Source organism: Aegilops tauschii, chromosome 7, assembly GCF_002575655.3.
Source record: "Aegilops tauschii subsp. strangulata cultivar AL8/78 chromosome 7, Aet v6.0, whole genome shotgun sequence".
Classification (NCBI taxonomy): Eukaryota; Viridiplantae; Streptophyta; class Magnoliopsida; order Poales; family Poaceae; genus Aegilops; species Aegilops tauschii.
The window spans coordinates 132,484,825-132,501,565 of NC_053041.3; the positions used below are offsets into that span (position 1 = coordinate 132,484,825).

The 16,741-nt window shown below is 45.8% G+C and overlaps 1 protein-coding gene across 1 annotated transcript; it reads right to left on the reverse strand.

Moving 5' to 3' along the window:
* Positions 1 to 8,995: 8,995 nt before the first annotated feature.
* On the reverse strand, positions 8,996 to 11,425 carry LOC109756193 (probable fucosyltransferase 7). The gene is made up of 2 exons (XM_020315057.3): positions 10,862 to 11,425; positions 8,996 to 10,698 (listed from the first exon to the last, which is right to left on the reverse strand). The coding sequence occupies exons 1-2, from the start codon at positions 11,091 to 11,093 to the stop codon at positions 9,221 to 9,223; spliced, it is 1,710 nt and encodes a 569-aa protein (XP_020170646.1). The 5' UTR covers positions 11,094 to 11,425; the 3' UTR covers positions 8,996 to 9,220.
* Positions 11,426 to 16,741: the final 5,316 nt, after the last annotated feature.

Consider the following 16,741-nt stretch of genomic DNA (forward strand, 5'->3'; position numbering starts at 1 on the left):
GCACACAAGGTGTTCCTCTGGTATTCGGGAGTTGCATAATCTCATAGTCAGAGGAACATGTATAAGTCATGAAGATATCAATAGCAATAAAACTAAACGATAGTTATGCTAAGCTAACGAATGGGTCTTGTCCATCACATGATTCTCTGATGATGTGATCCCATTGATCAAATGACAACACATGTCTATGGTCAGGAAACTTAACCATCTTTGATTAACGAGCTAGTCAAGTAGAGGCATACTAGGGACACTCTGTTTGTCTATGTATTCACACATGTACTAAGTTTCCGGTTAATACAATTCTAGCATGAATAATAAACATTTATCATGATATAAGGAAATATAAATAACAACTTTATTATTGCCTCTAGGGCATATTTCCTTCACTTGCACCCAACGCGATAAAGGGGTTGTCAGTCCCTTCATGGTTACTTGCAAAAGTGAGATCTGATAGAGATAGGTAAACGATAAAGTAAATATTTTTGGTATTTTTGGTTTATGGAACGGAAACTAAAAGATTGCAAAATAGTAGATCGGAAACTAATATGATGGAAAATAGAAACTTATATGATGAAAAATAGAAACTTATATGATGGAAAATAGAAACTTATATGATGGAAAATAGACCCGGGGGGCATAGGTTTCACTAAAGGCTTCTCTCAAGATAGAAAATAATACGGTGGGTGAACAAATTACTGCCAAGCAATTGATAGAAGAGCGCATAGTTATGACGATATCTAAGGCAATGATCATGAATATAGGCATCACGTCTGTGTCAAGTAGACCGAAATGATTCCACATCTACTACTATTACTCCACACATCGACCGACTCCTGCCTACATCTAGAGTATTAAGTTCATGAAGAACGGAGTAACGCATTAAGTAAGATGACATGATGTAGAGGAATTAACTCAAGCGATATGATGAAAACCCCATCTTTTTATCCTTGATGGCAACAATACAATACGTGCCTTGTTGCCCCTGCTGTCACTGGGAAGGGACACCGCAAGATTGAACCCAAAGCTAAGCACTTCTCCCATTGCAAAAAGACCATTCTAGTTGGCCAAACCAAACTGAGAGTTCAAAGAGAATTACAAAGATATCAAATCATGCATAAAAGAATTCAGAGAAGATTCAAATAATATTCATAGATAAGCTGATCATGAATCCACAATTCATCGGATCTCGGAAAATACACCGCAAAAAAGTATTACATCGAATAGATCTCCAAGAACATCAAGGAGAACATGGTATTGAGAATAAAAGAGAGAGAAGAAGCCATCTAGCTACTAGCTATGGACCCATAGGTCTGTGGTAAACTACTCACGCTTCATCGGAAGGGCAATAGAGTTGATGTAGAAGCCCTACATGATCGAACCCCCCTCCGGCAGGGTGCCATAAAAGGTCCCTAGATGGGATCTCACGGGTACAGAAGGTTGCGGCGATGGAAAAGTCTTTTCGTCGATGCCTTTGGTGTGGGGATATATGGGTATATATAGGTGAAAGAATTAGGTCAGGCGCGCCCTCCGTCCCCGGCATCCCAAGCTATTATCCAAAGTGAGAAAACATCTAAGCTTGGGGATGCCCCCGAGTGGCATCCCCTCTTTCTTGTAACGACCATCGGTATTTTACTTGAAGCTATATTTTTATTTGTCACATACTATGTGTTTTGCTTGGAGCGTCTTGTATGATATGGGTCTTTGCTTGTTTTATTTTGTGTTTTAAGTCTTGATCCCTTGCTGGACACACCTATTTGAGAGAGCCAAAATTATGTCATGACTTGTTAGAATTGCTCTCCATGCTTCACTTAAATCTTTTATGAGCCATGGACTTGCTCTAGTGCTTCACTTATATCTTTTTGAGCACGGTGTGCTTTAGTATTTTTGAAGAAATTCTCTCTTGCTTCACTTAGATTTATTTGAGAGTTAGTAATTTTTTTAAGAAATTATCTCTTGCTTCACTTAAATTATTTTGAGAGAAAGAAAAAATTATGCTCATGATCTTCACTTATATTTGTTTGAGCTTATGAAAAGCAACACATGAAAATTAGTCCCAAAGTGATAGATATCCAAGAAGGATATAATTAAAACTTTCATGAAGATCATTGGACAAAATAAACTTGATTTCTTGTAATAGTATTGAGATATGATGATGTGATATGTGAGTTATGTTGATGAGTAATTATGCTTTAGTAAGAATATTGGTGTTAAGGTTTGTGATTCCCTGTGCAAGCACGAAAGTCAATAGTCATGCAATGAAATTATATCCTACTTGTGGTGCATTATTCGGTGTTAATTATGCTTAATGCTTGCTTATGAGATTATTTCTTTCTTGGTTGGGCGCTTCTCAATCTTTTACTAGCCTTCATTTTGCAGTAAGTATGATCTCTACTAGTGCATCCAAAATCCTTTAAACCAGTTTTGCCACATGAGTCCACTATATCTACCTATATGCGGTATTCTTTTGCCGTTCTAAGCAAATTTGCATGTGCCATCTCTAATTTTCAAAATAAACTTCTCTTTTGTGTGTTCGTTTCGCTCGCGGAGCAGTAAGGGGTGGCTAATATTTTCCATGCTAGATGTGTTATTCTCACGATGAGTGTTTATTCACTTGTCATTGCATGAGGGTAAGGCAAAGGTTTTAGGGATGCCCGGTACCGAAATGAAAAATGAATTAACTTTATGTTGTCAAATAATAAATTCCTTGGAAAGTGTTGGTATGGAGGGCAACCGTGGATACGACTAGCCATGGAAAGTGAAAGTATGATGGAAAAAGGAGTAAACTTTATTTTCTGTTTGGGAACCGCCTATGATATATCTAGCATGGAAAGTGTTGGGAACTCTAAGTCGTTTTTGTTGGTGAGAAGGATACACCTCACAAAATGTTTTTATCTCTAAGTTTTTCGCTTTGAGCTCTGGCACCTCTACAAATCCCTACTTCCCTTTGCGAAGGGCCTTATCTCTAAGTCTCCATCTTCTCTTATAAAAGCACCAACTAAGAGGCAATATGATCGTACTTGAGTATTGGGTGTAGCTAATATGTGAGTGTGTTTCATGAATGGATCAACGGTTGAGCATGATGGGCTAGGGATAACTTATTTTAGCGTTGATATTTTGAAAGACATGGTTGCTTGTTGATATGCTTGAGTATTTAAATTATCATATCAAAACTAGACTATTGCTTTGAATCACATAAAAGTCCAAATGTCCATGCTATAAATAAAAGAATATGATATGACATGTTAGGCAGCATTCCACATCAAAAATTATGTTTTTATCACTTACCTACTCGAGGACGAGTAGGAGTTAAGCTTGGGGATGCTGGTACATCTCCAATGTATCTATAATTTTTGATTGTTCCATGCTGTTATATTATCAATCTTGGATATTTTATAATCATTTTATAGTCATTTTATATCATTTTTTGGTACTAACCTATTGACATAATGCCAAGTGCCAGTTGTTGTTTTCTGCATGTTTTTTACATCGCAGGAAATCAGTATCAGACGGAGTCCAAATGCAACGGAACTTCATGGAGATTTTTTTGGGACCAGAAGACACCTAATGGGCCCTGGCTGTGCCTGGGGGTGATCCGAGGAGGGCACAACCCACCAGGGTGCGCCAGGAGGCCCAGGCGCGCCCTGGTGGGTTTGGCCCACCTCGGGTGCCCCCTGGACCACCTCTTTGATCTATAAATACCCCAATATTCCCAAAACCCTAGGGTAGTCGACGAAAATCAATTCCAGCCGCCGCAGAGTTCAGAACCACCAGATCCAATGTAGACACCATCACGGATGGCGTTCACCACCTCCATTGCTGCCTCTCTGATGATGCGTGAGTAGTTCTTTGTAGACCTTCGGGTCCGTAGTTAGTAGCTAGATGGCTTCCTCTCTCTCTCTCGCTGAATTCTCAATACAATGGTCTCTTGGAGATCCATATGGTGTAACTCTCCTTGCGGTGTGTTTGTTGGGATCCGATGAACTTTGAGTTTATGATCAGTTATATCTTTTTATATCCATGAAAGTATTTGAGTTTCTTTGATCTCTTTTATGCATGATCTCTTATAGCCTCGTATTTCTTCTCCGATATTCGGGTGTTGTTTGGCCAACTTGTTCTATTTATCTTGCAATGGGAAGAGGTGCTTTGTAGTGGGTTCGATCTTACGGTGCTTGATCCCAGTGACAGAAGGGGAACCGACACGTATGTATCGTTGCTACTAAGGATAAAACGATGGGGTCTATCTCTACATAGATAGATCTTGTCTACATCATGTCATCGTTCTTATTGCATTACTCTGTTTCTCCATGAACTTAATACACTAGATGCATGCTGGATAGCGGTCGATGTGTGGAGTAATAGTAGTAGATGCAGGCAGGAGTCGGTCTACTAATATTGGACGTGATGCCTATATAATGATCATTGCCTGGATATCGTCATGATTATCTGAAGTTCTATCAATTGACCAACAGTAGTTTTTTCACCCACCGTTTGCTATTTTTCTCGAAAGAAGCCACTAGTGAAACCTACGGCCCCCGGGTCTCTTTCTCATATGTTTGCCTTTGCGATCTACTTTTCCTTTGCATTTATTTCCAGATCTATTAAACCAAAAATACAAAAATACCTTGCTGCGTTTTATTTTATTTGCGATCTATTATTCAATCTACTACAATTTATTTCCCGTCCACGCACCATCTCTGGCGCCGTTACCCAAAAGGGATTGACAACCCCTTTAACACGTCGGGTTGCGAGTGGTTGTTATTTGTGTGCAGGGGCTGTTTACATTGTGTTGCTTGGTTCTCCTACTGGTTCGATAACCTTGGTTTCTTCACTGAGAGAAATACCTACCGTCGATGTGCTGCATCATCCCTTCCTCTTTGGGGAAATACCGACATAGTCGTAGTAGACATCAGCGGCCCCAACCTGCCGGAAGAGTTGCTTGATGTGGCGACTTGACGCCGGCACCTGCGACCCGCCAAGGATGGCCGCAATGGCGTGGGGCGCCGGCGCTGCGAAGTGCGCAATTAACAGGTCGTAGAGCTCCTCCCAGGAGGCCACCGAAGACTTTGGCAGGTTGAGCAGCCAGGCGCGCGGCGCACCCGTGAGAGCCATAGGGAGCTAATTCGCCATGATCTTGTCGTTGCCGCCCGCCGCCTAGATGGCCTCTGCGTACACCCGGAGGAATTCCGCAGGATCCGCCGCGCTGTCGTACCGTGGCGGCAACCCCGGCCTGAACTTTAGCGTCCACTGCACCTGTTGCAAGGCGGGGGAGAAAGCTTGAAGGCCCGCGATGCCCCCGAACGCGCCTGGCGGGTGGAGCAGCGCCTGCCATGGGAACCACGCGGCGCGGGCGGAGCGCGGTGGATGAAGAAGCGGATCTTTGACACGCCCCTACCTGGCGCGCCAAATTTCGGATTTAGGGCTCTGCGGACCCAATAAAGGTTCAAACTCTGGGGCGTGTGCGAAGAACTCAACCTCTCCAACCAATCAAGTCGTCACCCCCACGGCCTAGCTCGATGAACAAGGAAGAAGATTGACACAACAGTTTACCCAGGTTCGGGCCACCTTGCGGTGTAAGACCCTACTCTTGCTTTGGGGTGGATTAACCTCACGAGAGGCTGAGGATAAACTAGTACAAGGGAAGAATAACCTCGCGAGGTCTGCTCTGGTGTGGGCGTGATTTGATGATGTCTCTACCCTCTCTTGGTGGTGTCTAGCCTATCTTTATAGTGGCAACGGTCCTCTTCCTCCAAAACGTAGGCGGGAAGGGATCCCACGAAAGGTGGTCTTCGCCTGCAAAGCCTCTGGTCATGACGCTGCGGTGGGCTCGGTGATGACATCCATCCTGCCGTCCTAGTGGTCTTGGTTTCGTTGCACGGGAATGGAAACCTTTGGCTGATTCCTCAGGACCCCGCGTCTGCGCTTGCCTCCTTAGCACCAAAGAGGAAACCTGCTCATCTGCGCCCGCTGGCGCCCGCCTGGCCTTGGTCGTCATGGCTTGCGTCACCTCAACCTCATGAGGTGGGCACCTGCATAGAATTCTCTGCTCCTCAGGAGACAGCCCGGGGAGGCCGCTCCCTCCGGAGGTCTTGATGTCGCCCGCCTCGCAAGGCTTGGCCCCTCGCGAGGGTCTTGTCTTGAAGGTATTGTAGATGGGCCATACAAGGCCGTCGATGAAGCCATGCCATGGGCCGCAGCTAGGCAAGTCTGGGTACCCTGGTTCCCAGAACGCCGACAAGCGCCGGTGTGGCAACATGTGGTTTGGTGTGTGTGTGTGTGTGTGTGTGTGTGTGCTTGTGCGTGTGTGTGTGTCTTTGATCATGGACAACTACAATATAGTATTGAAATTTACAATATTGATAAAAGAAAAGAGTTGTCTTGATTTTACAGTATTGAAATTTTCAAGTCATAAAGTTTGGTTTGTAACCAAAGTAAATCCTGATATGCGTTGATGTTATTAAGGTCCTTTGTCGTAAGTACCTACATGCGATTGTGGTCGGCTGAATTTTCTGCTCCCCATGTTATGGATGTAAATCATGGCCCCGACACAAACACACGAACTCCTCGCCCCCTCGCCCCCCGCGTCGCCCCGGGCGACACGGGGGAACCCTAGCGCCGCCACCCCCAGGTCCCCCTCGCCCCCGCCCTTGCTTCGCCGCCGCTGGAGGGGCCGCCGACGAAGTCCGCGCGCGCCCCAGGGAAAGTGGCGGCGGGGCGCTTCCCCTCTCCGCGGTGTTGCACGCGCATGCGCTGCCTGCATCGCCTCAGGCGCGGGCGAGATGCAGGGCCGCGGGAGTGGCTTCAGCGCGGGGAGAGGCCGGATCCTGGCCAGGCTTGGCTGGATCTAGCTTCTCCGCCCCCGTTGGCCGCCCTCGATGGGGCTCGGTTGCTTCGTTCCGGCGGCCAGCAAGGGCTGGATCCTGGGGCGGCGGAGGATGTGTCGGCGGTTGTGGACTCGCGACGGGCGACGCGGCAGCCGCGGTGGTGGACGGTCCGTGCACAAGACGCTTGATGGAGGCCATTGGAATAGATCTGGATGAAGACCTGCTCGCGGCTGCTGCCGAGGCCGGTGATGGCGGCACTATTCGGTGTCGTTCCCTTGTTGAAGGCATCACTGTTGAGAAGTTCCAGGCCACCTGCTACCTGCGCGGGAAACCCTAGATCAGTAGATCGGATGACGGCAACATTATTGTGTCTTTTCCCTCTTGTGGCGTCATTCTTGGAGGTGTTCACGGGCTCGAGGGACCAGTGGACGGAATAATTGGTGGAGCGGTGATTCATCCTGCACATTAATGATGGCGTTTCACGGCGGCGTGGTGCAGTGGAGACTCGGCGCCCGATGTGTGGCGAGGGACTCACGCAGGAGGGTGATGTTATCAGGCGTCGTGGTGGCGTCGATGGCAGAGAGGCCGGGCAAGGTGGTGCAGCAGTACAGCACTGAAGATGGATTGGTGGCAGGTGGCTGTCGGTGTCAAAACCGGCGGATCTCGGGTAGGGGGTCCCGAACTGTGCATCTAGGATCGATGGTAACAGGAGACGGGGGACACGATGTTTACCCAGGTTCGGGCCCTCTCTATGGAGGTAATAGCCTACTTCCTGCTTGATTGATCTTGATGAATATGAGTGTTACAAGAGTTGATCTACCACGAGATCGTAATGGCTAAACCCTAGAAGTCTAGCCTATGAGTATATGGTAATGAATCTGTCCTATCCGGTCTATGCTCTCCGGTTTATATAGACACCGGAGAGATCTAGGGTTACATGGAGTCGGTTACATAAGGAGGAATCTTCATAATCGATCGCCTAGCTTGCCTTCCATGCCAAGTAGAGTCCAATCCGGACACGGGTATAGTCTTCGGTCTTCATGTCTTCATAGCCCATCAGTCCGGCCCAAAGAGTAACAGGCCGGACGCCCGAGGACCCCTTAGTCCAGGACTCCCTCAGTGGCTGCGGGGGTCTCATACCCGGCAGGCGTCCTGGTTGAGGAGTGCGCCGGACAGGTGGGTGCCCCATACCCGGCAGGCGTCCTAGTTGGGACCTCAGGCCTTAGATGTTTAGGTTTGGCTGCGATGTCTGCTTGGTATTAGGCCCAGACTATCAGCGCCTCTTCATCAATTGGATAGGAGTAGCGACAGTTGTTGCTTAGATGATGGCTTTAGTCTTACTGTTGTATGACTTTGTAAGGTCCTGTGAGAATAATTAATAAAGTGGCCGTATGCATCGCCCAGATGCAAAGGCCGGGGGTCCTCCTCCTTTTCTAAAAAAAATGATGTAAATCATAGGTCCCCTTTCTGCGATGATATTCAAAAAACATTAAGCTGATATAGCTGTCTCACAATAATATGAACAATTTAAATGTTATTACAATGTCACAATTATCATTATTTCCTACCATTACTCTTGTTAAGATGGACGGGTGTGGCAACACGCATCAATATGTTCTGTATACCCCTAACAAGGAATTAACAAATCATTTAATCAAAATCCTATTGACATGCACTTGCATTGACCGAGGTTATTTCTCTCGTTCTCGTTTTTTTTACCGTTTGGGGTCGGTGAAACCAGTAACTGCGAATCTTGGAAATTTCAGTTTTTCTTTTCATCTCAAACTAATCAAACAAACTTTCAATTCAAAACAAATCATGGCCAAAATATATAATATTTGACCTTTAACATACACAAAGTTGCCATTGATCAAGTTGTTAGTGCAAACTGCAAAGACTTCCCATCTCAAGGTCCTTGTTCAAAACCTCCTTATCGCAACCCGACACCTTTTTTAGCTGCGAGCACGACTGCTACATTGCAATGCACCATTTTCATGTTTAAATTCAAACTTTTCGAACGGTAACAAAATTTCGGGGGGCAACCGAATTTCGGATAACCAACCGGTTAACGGGAAACTTGACCGAAAAAACCCTTGAGACTGACCATTGAATCAACTTAATGCTACAAATTAAATTGTGTAGAACAATGTACCATAAAAAATCTCTAATTTTCTATGTCTAGCCACGCAAATACACGAATTACTCAGGTAGTTCTGGCTTCTGGGTCACTTAGATAATTCATATGTGAAACTTACATAAAGTGTACTCCCTCCGATCCATATAATACGGATCGAAGAGAGTATCATGATTTGCATTGTTTATTTGCGGCACTTTCTCTCCACCACCCTGCGGAAAAACATGCTTCTCACGAATTACGGTGTAAGCTGTGATCGAAAATTCTACACATCCTTCTCGGAGATCGGCTCAGTGAGCTTCAGACCCCAAGACATGTCTTCGCAAGCCCGGACATGAGGCACCAGATTACTAGTGTCGAGGAGTTTGTCGACTTCTTTCCTGGTGCACTCGAAGTATGGCGGCCCCTGAGCACACGGCTCCATGGACATCGCCCGTTTGCACGGCGGGTCGGGCACCTTCGGGTTCTGGTCCTCCGGCTTGAACATGATGTATGGCGTGAGCCCGCCGAGAGCGGTGCCGACGTATCCGAACGTCGACCAGCCGCTGGTGACGATCTTGTCGGTCATGCTCAGCAGGTACATCTCGGCCAGCGCCTTCATGTCTTGCATCCGGTGGAACATACGCTGGTGCTCTTCGCGGCTCGGCTGGTGCACGCTCACCACCTCCCCGTTCGCGCTCGCCGACCGCCAGTACATCTCCCGGATGCTGTCGTGGTACCACCCGTTGAGGCCCGTCACGAGGACGGCCTTGGACCGCGCGCCGGCCGTCGTCGTCGGCGGGGGCGGTGCTCCTCCGGCGCTTGGCAGCACCCCCGGCAGGAGGCGCTCTTGAGAGGTGCACGCGAGGATCTGATCCAAGATGTGCTGGACCGGCTTGTCGTCCTTGACAAAGGCCCTGATCTGAATGCCCAGCCGCTCGTCGGCGTTCTTGAGGTAGGAGTCGTAGAACCGCGTGACCATGCCCCAGACGTCGTTCGTCGGGTGGAGAAGATACCGCGAGACGATGTAGAAGACGGAGTCTTTCCGGGGGAACATCCGGTGGAGCTCCTGCTGGTACGCCGGGTTGAGGAAGAGGATGGGCGCAATGTAGCCGTCCGTCCTCATGACCACCCACTGGACCCGGTGGAGGAACTGCCGGTGGTCGTCGCAGTAGGCGAGCTTGTTCTCGACGGACGCGGCGTGGTCGAGGTGCATGTACACGAACCGGTGCTCCGACGACGACCCGCCGGTCTCGTTGCGCAGCGTAGTCACGTTGCCGTAGCTCTCCGCCGCGTCCTCGCCGAGGTCCTTGTAGCCCTGGAGCGGGAAGTCGAGGGGCAGCAGCCACGTGGTCCCCGGGAAGGGCTCGCAGAAGAGGTCGCCCATGGTCTTGCCCCGGTCGACGAGCAGCACGCGGTCGGTGAGCATGGCATAGAGGAAGGCCGAGGCCGCGGCGAGTATCCGGTTGCCGAGGCCCCGGTAAGACAGCAGCACGAGGTAGCTGCAGCCGTCGACGGTGTCGACGTCCTTTACCCCGGATTTCAGCCTGTCGGAGGCTCTCCGGTACGCGTCGGTGCCTGGACCGCATCGCCGCTGCAGCGCCTCCTGCTGCCGCAGCCGGTCGATGAGATACGGTGTCGGCGAGCGTGTCATGTTCTTGCGGTAGTAGACGGACTGGTACCGGCTGGCGCAGGATTGCTCGTCCAATCCTGGAAGGAGAAGGCCCCCAAGAAGCATGTCTTTCTTCTTGGATGATTCTGCAGCTGGAATGGAGCATAATTTAGTCAGAGACTCAGAGTAACACCCCCCAATTTTTTTACTGTACATGCTAGTGCAACCACGGGCGTTCGTAGCATGGAAGAACCAAACTGATAAAAACCTAAACAGTTTGGGCGTCAGTGGAGAAAACACGAAAATTTCAATTACCTAAGCCGGCCACGGTGGATTTGATCCACACCGCCGGCGCGTCGAGGCGGCCGCTGAAGATGAAAAGGATGGGCGGGATCGTCATGATCAAGGCCAGCGCCACGGCATTCGCCGCGGAGCTCCGTCGCCTGGGGTTGACGATGGACGCCTTCTCCGCCTTCTTCGCCGTGCACGGCGAGGCCAACTCAACCTCCAGCCAGCTCGACTCCTCTCTGCTGCATTTCTTGTCCATCCTGGGTTAGCTTTCAGTGACACCTCTCTTGCAGTGGCTTCCTAGCTATGCGACCTTAAGTGAAAACCGTCTCTTCGTTAACAAACCAGTGTTTGCAATGTACTAACATACAATACAGTAGATCGTGTGTAGATTTGCTTTTCAGATCTGTAGCTTGAGAAAGATGATGAGTTGACCGTCCCAAGGTACACAATTTTTTGCTAGACTTGGCGCCAGAGTAACCGCAAGTTGCCATGTTAGCCTAGTTGGTTAACGGCGCAGTGCTGCTAGATGCGTGTAGCTGGCCCATTGGGCTGGTTCAATCGTTTGCTCACTTCGTTGGAGAGAATCAGTTGTTAAATGGACAGATCGATGGAAGCGCTGCGAAATTGCGCTCCACCGACGTTCGATGTAGCACCGGTAGTTCGATGCAATCTACGATTCATTAATTAGCGCATCGGCCGGTGCCCGGTGAATTTGAGCACATGGTGCACGCGCGGGACTGAAAACAAGATTTGAGTCAGTTGACTGACCCAAACATGTTTCAGTCAAGCGCGCCTCTAACCGTAAGGTGCATGCTTCATTATGTTAACTCTCTTTTTTTTCTTTACTTTTTTCATGTTTTACTCAAATTGAATTTTTAAGTTGCGGGTGCATGCGTACAAACCATTCATGCATGCACATACACTTGTGAACTGCTGCATTAGTACATAAAATATAAGCCGTACATAAATGAGACGATTTGAATATTTCAATAGAGACTACGTACAGACTAGAATGAATGAACAAACACAGTAAAACAGTTCTGGCATTGGTATTACCCTTTCAGAAAAAAACTAAAACAAAACTAAAATAATAAAGTTTTCTAAGAAAGAATGGAACACTTTAAGAAGAAAGAAAAGGAAAAAAAACTTTCAAAACTTGCACACAATTTGCACTGATATTGCACTTTTTGAAATATGCTAAGAATAAGCAGATAATAGTGCATTTTCGCATTCTACTATAATTTACACAGAGTGTAACTGAAATACTGTATTTCCTTTAAGACGAAAGAGAATTAAAAAAAAACTTGCACACAACTTTGCACCAAAATTACACTTTATGATAATATGCAAAAGTAATCATATAATCATGAAATGTTGGCACATATTATATAGTATTTGTTTGTATATAATTACACTCAGCCAAAAACACACAGAAAACAAAACATAACCAATAAAAGAAAGAAAAAAGGAAAAGGAAAAACCCATAGAAATAGAAAATAGAAATAAAAATGAAGCAAAAATACCCTTAAATAGGAAATAAAAAGATACAACAAACTAAAACAAAATAATTACAAAATTTGCACATAAATTGCGCTTTGTTATAACATGCAAGAATAGACACATGATAGTGAATTTTATTTGCAAAAAGGAAATTTCCTAAAGAAAGAATGAATTAGTGGCATTGGTATTTGATTCATGGTGTCTGTACTTATCCGAATAAAAATAATGAATTAGTGATCATGGTATTACCATTTAAGAAGAAGGAAAAGTAATAAAACAATTATGACAAGATTTGCACACGGTTTGAATTGAAATTGCGTGTTTTTATAATATGCAAGAATAAGCACAAATAGTGAAATTTCACAAAAAAAAGAGTTTCCTAAGTAGGAATGAATTAGAGGTATTGGTACCCTTAAAGAATAAATAAAATGAAATTAAAGCTTCAACCAAATTGAAATAATGAAGTTTTCTAAGAAATAATGAATTAGTGTCATTGGTTTCCCGTTAAGAAGAAAGGAACTGAAAATAATAAAACAGATAATGAAATATTTTGCAAACAATTTGCACAGAAGTTACACTTTTTTATAATATGCGGGAATAAGAATATAATAGTGTAATTTTCACAAAAAACGAAGTTTCCTGAGAAGAAATGAATTTGCGGCATTGGTATTATTATTATCATTAAAGAATAACAGAAATAAAATAAAACTGAAAAACCAAAATACCAAAGTTTTCAAAAGAGTATGAATTAGTGGCTTAGGTATTACTCTTTAAGGAAAAAATTAAATAAAATAAAAAGTAGGACAAGATAAAATAATGAGGCTTTCTAAGGAGGAATGAATTATCGACATTGATATTACCTTATAAGAAGAAAGAAAATAAAATAATAAAAATTAAAACAAAATCAAATTAATAAGTTTTTCTAAGGAAGAATAAATCATTGTCATTAGTGTCACCCTTTAAGATGAAACGAAAATAAATTAATTAATTAAAATAAGGAACAATGATTTAGTAGCATTATTATTACCCAATAACAAAATAACGAAAAAAGTTTTCAAAACTTGCGCACAACTTCGCTCTTAAATTACACTTTTTTAGTTCACAAACAATAATCATATAGTAGTGTAATTTTACACATATTGCAAAGTATTTATGTGTGTACATTACACTCATCCAACATCCCACAAATATCCACAAAACAAAAAATAAAAACAACTAACAAAGAGAAACAGAAAAACAAAAGCAAAAACACATAAAAACATAAAAATATTAGAAAAATGAAGCGAGAGAGAGGAGGACTGGATCGCATAGTTAATGGGCTTCGGCCCAAAAGAAATTCGACTGACCCAAATAAGAGGTCAGTCAAAAAAGAAACAAGCCCACACAATAAACAACATAGGTCAGGAAAAAATGACTCAAATATAAAATCCAGTTGACTGACATATATATAAAGTGTGCACACGCGCGCATCCATTGTTGGCTTTGGTGGAGACTGCGAGAGAGGTCAACTAGATGACAAAATAGGCCAAGAAAGTACAGGAGGGATAGAAATAGGAATGGGAATGAAAGAAATCGAGCATTATCATATTTCTTTCTATAAAAATTATCAGATGTGAAAACGAATGTAGATATTCTGAAGACAAATACAACAAAGGATGTGCCTAGGTCTCAGCCCACTCCGACTGAGACTTAACCAAGTCTCCGTCATGTCACATAGCATGTGAGGAGGAAAAAAATTGAACCGAAATATTTGCATAGATCTTACATTGAGATCTTCTTTTTAAAGAAAAAAAGATCTTAATGTAAGATCTCACGAATATAACATTGACTTAGACGGAACCAACTCCGAGTTGACTGAGATTTAGCAAGACTATACAAAAGAATATAGCTGGAAATGAACATAGAACAAAATGAAGAGGTAATGAAACAAAAGCGGAACTTTGTCAAAATTCAAAACCCCCTTGAACCATAGAAATAAAATAACCAAGCCAATAAACATGATCACTTGTTAAGATGACTACAGGTCCGTAATTTGTTACAGGACTGTGTCGAGAAGTGGAAATAGCCAAAACGGAGAAGGGCAACGTTGAGTCCAGGACACCAGTGTTGTCGTGTTTGTGAGGAGGTGAGGAGCGCACACAAGCAAGCATGGAGGATAGGCATGCGACGCGTAGTGGTGACTGGCAGGTTCTGTTTTCAAGGGCGAAGCCAGGATTTAAGCATAGGAGGAGGCAAACATACAACTCCGACAATAATGCTACATGCTTATAGTTTTTCTTTAATGAAATCCTTGAACTTAACTAAGTGGTCATATGCTCTTGTGTTGAAACTGAAGATCTTTGTTAGGATATAACATATTGGATGTGAACAGTTATTTGTAAAGCTGGTTTTTGTGTTTAGGGTGTTGGATTGCTAAACTCATGCTTTTGTGTGGAGAATCTTGTACTTTTTCCTAGGCAAAATATGGTAGGCGCCGAAACTGCGGTTGCACTATGACAAGTTAGAGCATCTCTAGCAGACCCCGTATAACGCTGACCCGCAAAACGCGTTTGCAGTTCGTGGAAAAACGGCTTGGCGGGCCGGCGCGGGCGGCCGCAAAGGCAGACCCCCAAAAGGGACCCGTATAAAAGCGCGGAATATGCTCTTTTACGGGTCGGCTTTGCGGGTTCTGCTCTTGCGCCGCTGCCGCCGGCCCGCAAATCCGAAATTTGCACTTCAATTTGACACAAGATAATACATTTCTTTGCTTTTTCAACATCATTGGATACATAGGGCATTTGAAGAACACCCATCCGGGGTGCTTCGGCGTGCCCGAAGTTAGCCGCAGTACTGTCTGCGTGTAGTCATCGCACTGTATGAGCAGCATCGGCGAGCCGCAGAACCGCTACGCGAGCGCCGAGCCCGGCGGACGGCCGGCCGAATCCATGCCGGCAAACCGTCGGCAGCGGCGATAGGACGAACCCGTACCTGCATACGGCGATGAGGCTTTGCCAGGGCTACGCGGGGTGCTCCCTGACCATTCCATCGCTTGGCGCAGCCAGCGGCGACCGGAAAAGCCAAATCCGGCCACTCGCGATGAGCGGCTGCAGATCTACAACTTTTCGGCCCGCCGAAGCAGGAGGGGGTGGCGGAGGGCAACCTCGAACGTGTGGCGGCCTTTCGGCGTGATCCCGCTGGCTACTGTCGTCGGAATCGTGGGCGCTGGCCCGGCGGCGGGGCGAGGGGGAGAGGGGAGGTGGTAGGTGGGGAAAAGCGCGGGCTAAAATGTCCTCGCGACCAACCGCTCTCGCTATATACAGGGCGCCGACGGGGAGGGGGGACCCGCGTATTCGCGGGTTGGGGTCGAGATTTTGCCGCGCACCTAAAAAAAATTACGGGCCGGATGCATTTGCGGGGTCTATTCGGGCACGATTTTTCTCGCCGACCCGCATTTTGGCGGTTATTTTGCGGGTCAGGGCTTTTTTACGGGGTCTGCTAGAGATGCTCTTAGAGCATCTGCCACTAGAGCCCTCATACCCGCCGCGTAAGACAGACTGCAAGGGCCCGAACAAATTCTCTTGACGCCCCCCTCCTTGCATGCCCTACCTATTCCTCTTCTCTTTTCTGCCTCGTCCGCACAACCGCCACTGTAGTTTCGTCATCGTCGTCCCCAACCCACAGCTTACGGAGGCCCCAACCCGCAATGTCACTGGCCATGCTGCCATCGGACGCCGCCTAGGTACGTCCAACTCCCATAGATATACACCTCGCACTCTATGTGTTCAATGAAATGTCGGAGAAGCTTTTTCATTCTTTTGGTCATTTGTAGGCCATCGATGGGTTCGACGTGGTATGATGGCTATGGAAACATGGAGCTTGATGAATCCATATTTAACAACTTCATTGGTTCTTCGTGTAAGTGCATCTAGTGCCCCTTAGTGATTTTGGTGTATTGAAGACTTATAGGTTAAGGGACTAATGTGTTTGTGAGTGTACACAGGTCTATAAGTCTATACTGACGACTTTGGAATTCTGAAGACTTTGAAAGTGAAGAAATTGGTGTGACCTTGAAGACTTGGTATTCATTCGAGGAACATGAAGCGTGAAGACTTTTGTTCTCGTAGTTTCATTTTCTCTTTCTTGAGTCATAGGAAACACCGTACTGTTAAAGGGGGTCGAGAAAATACTAAGGAAAAATTTCCAAGTGATGCTCAACTCAAAATCCTACACCTACCAATCCCTTCGAGTGAAGCCATTGGAAATCTCATACATTTCAGTCATATTCTTCAGTGACAGAGACGAAGTTCTTCTGGTCTCTGAGGAATTTGTTCTGACTGAGGAGTTAGGAATTCGCCAGTGCGGATTGCCTACACAGTGAGGAACATGATAGCCCTGAGGAATTTGATACTGAAATTTCCGACCGTT

Bases quoted from the DNA above. Each gene is read 5' to 3' on its own strand.
- LOC109756193 (XM_020315057.3), bottom strand. From the start codon at position 11,093: ATGGACAAGAAATGCAGCAGAGAGGAGTCGAGCTGGCTGGAGGTTGAG. The intron at 10,699-10,861 runs GTAATTGAAATT...GCTCCATTCCAG, and splicing joins ATCCACCGTGGCCGGCTTAG to CTGCAGAATCATCCAAGAAG.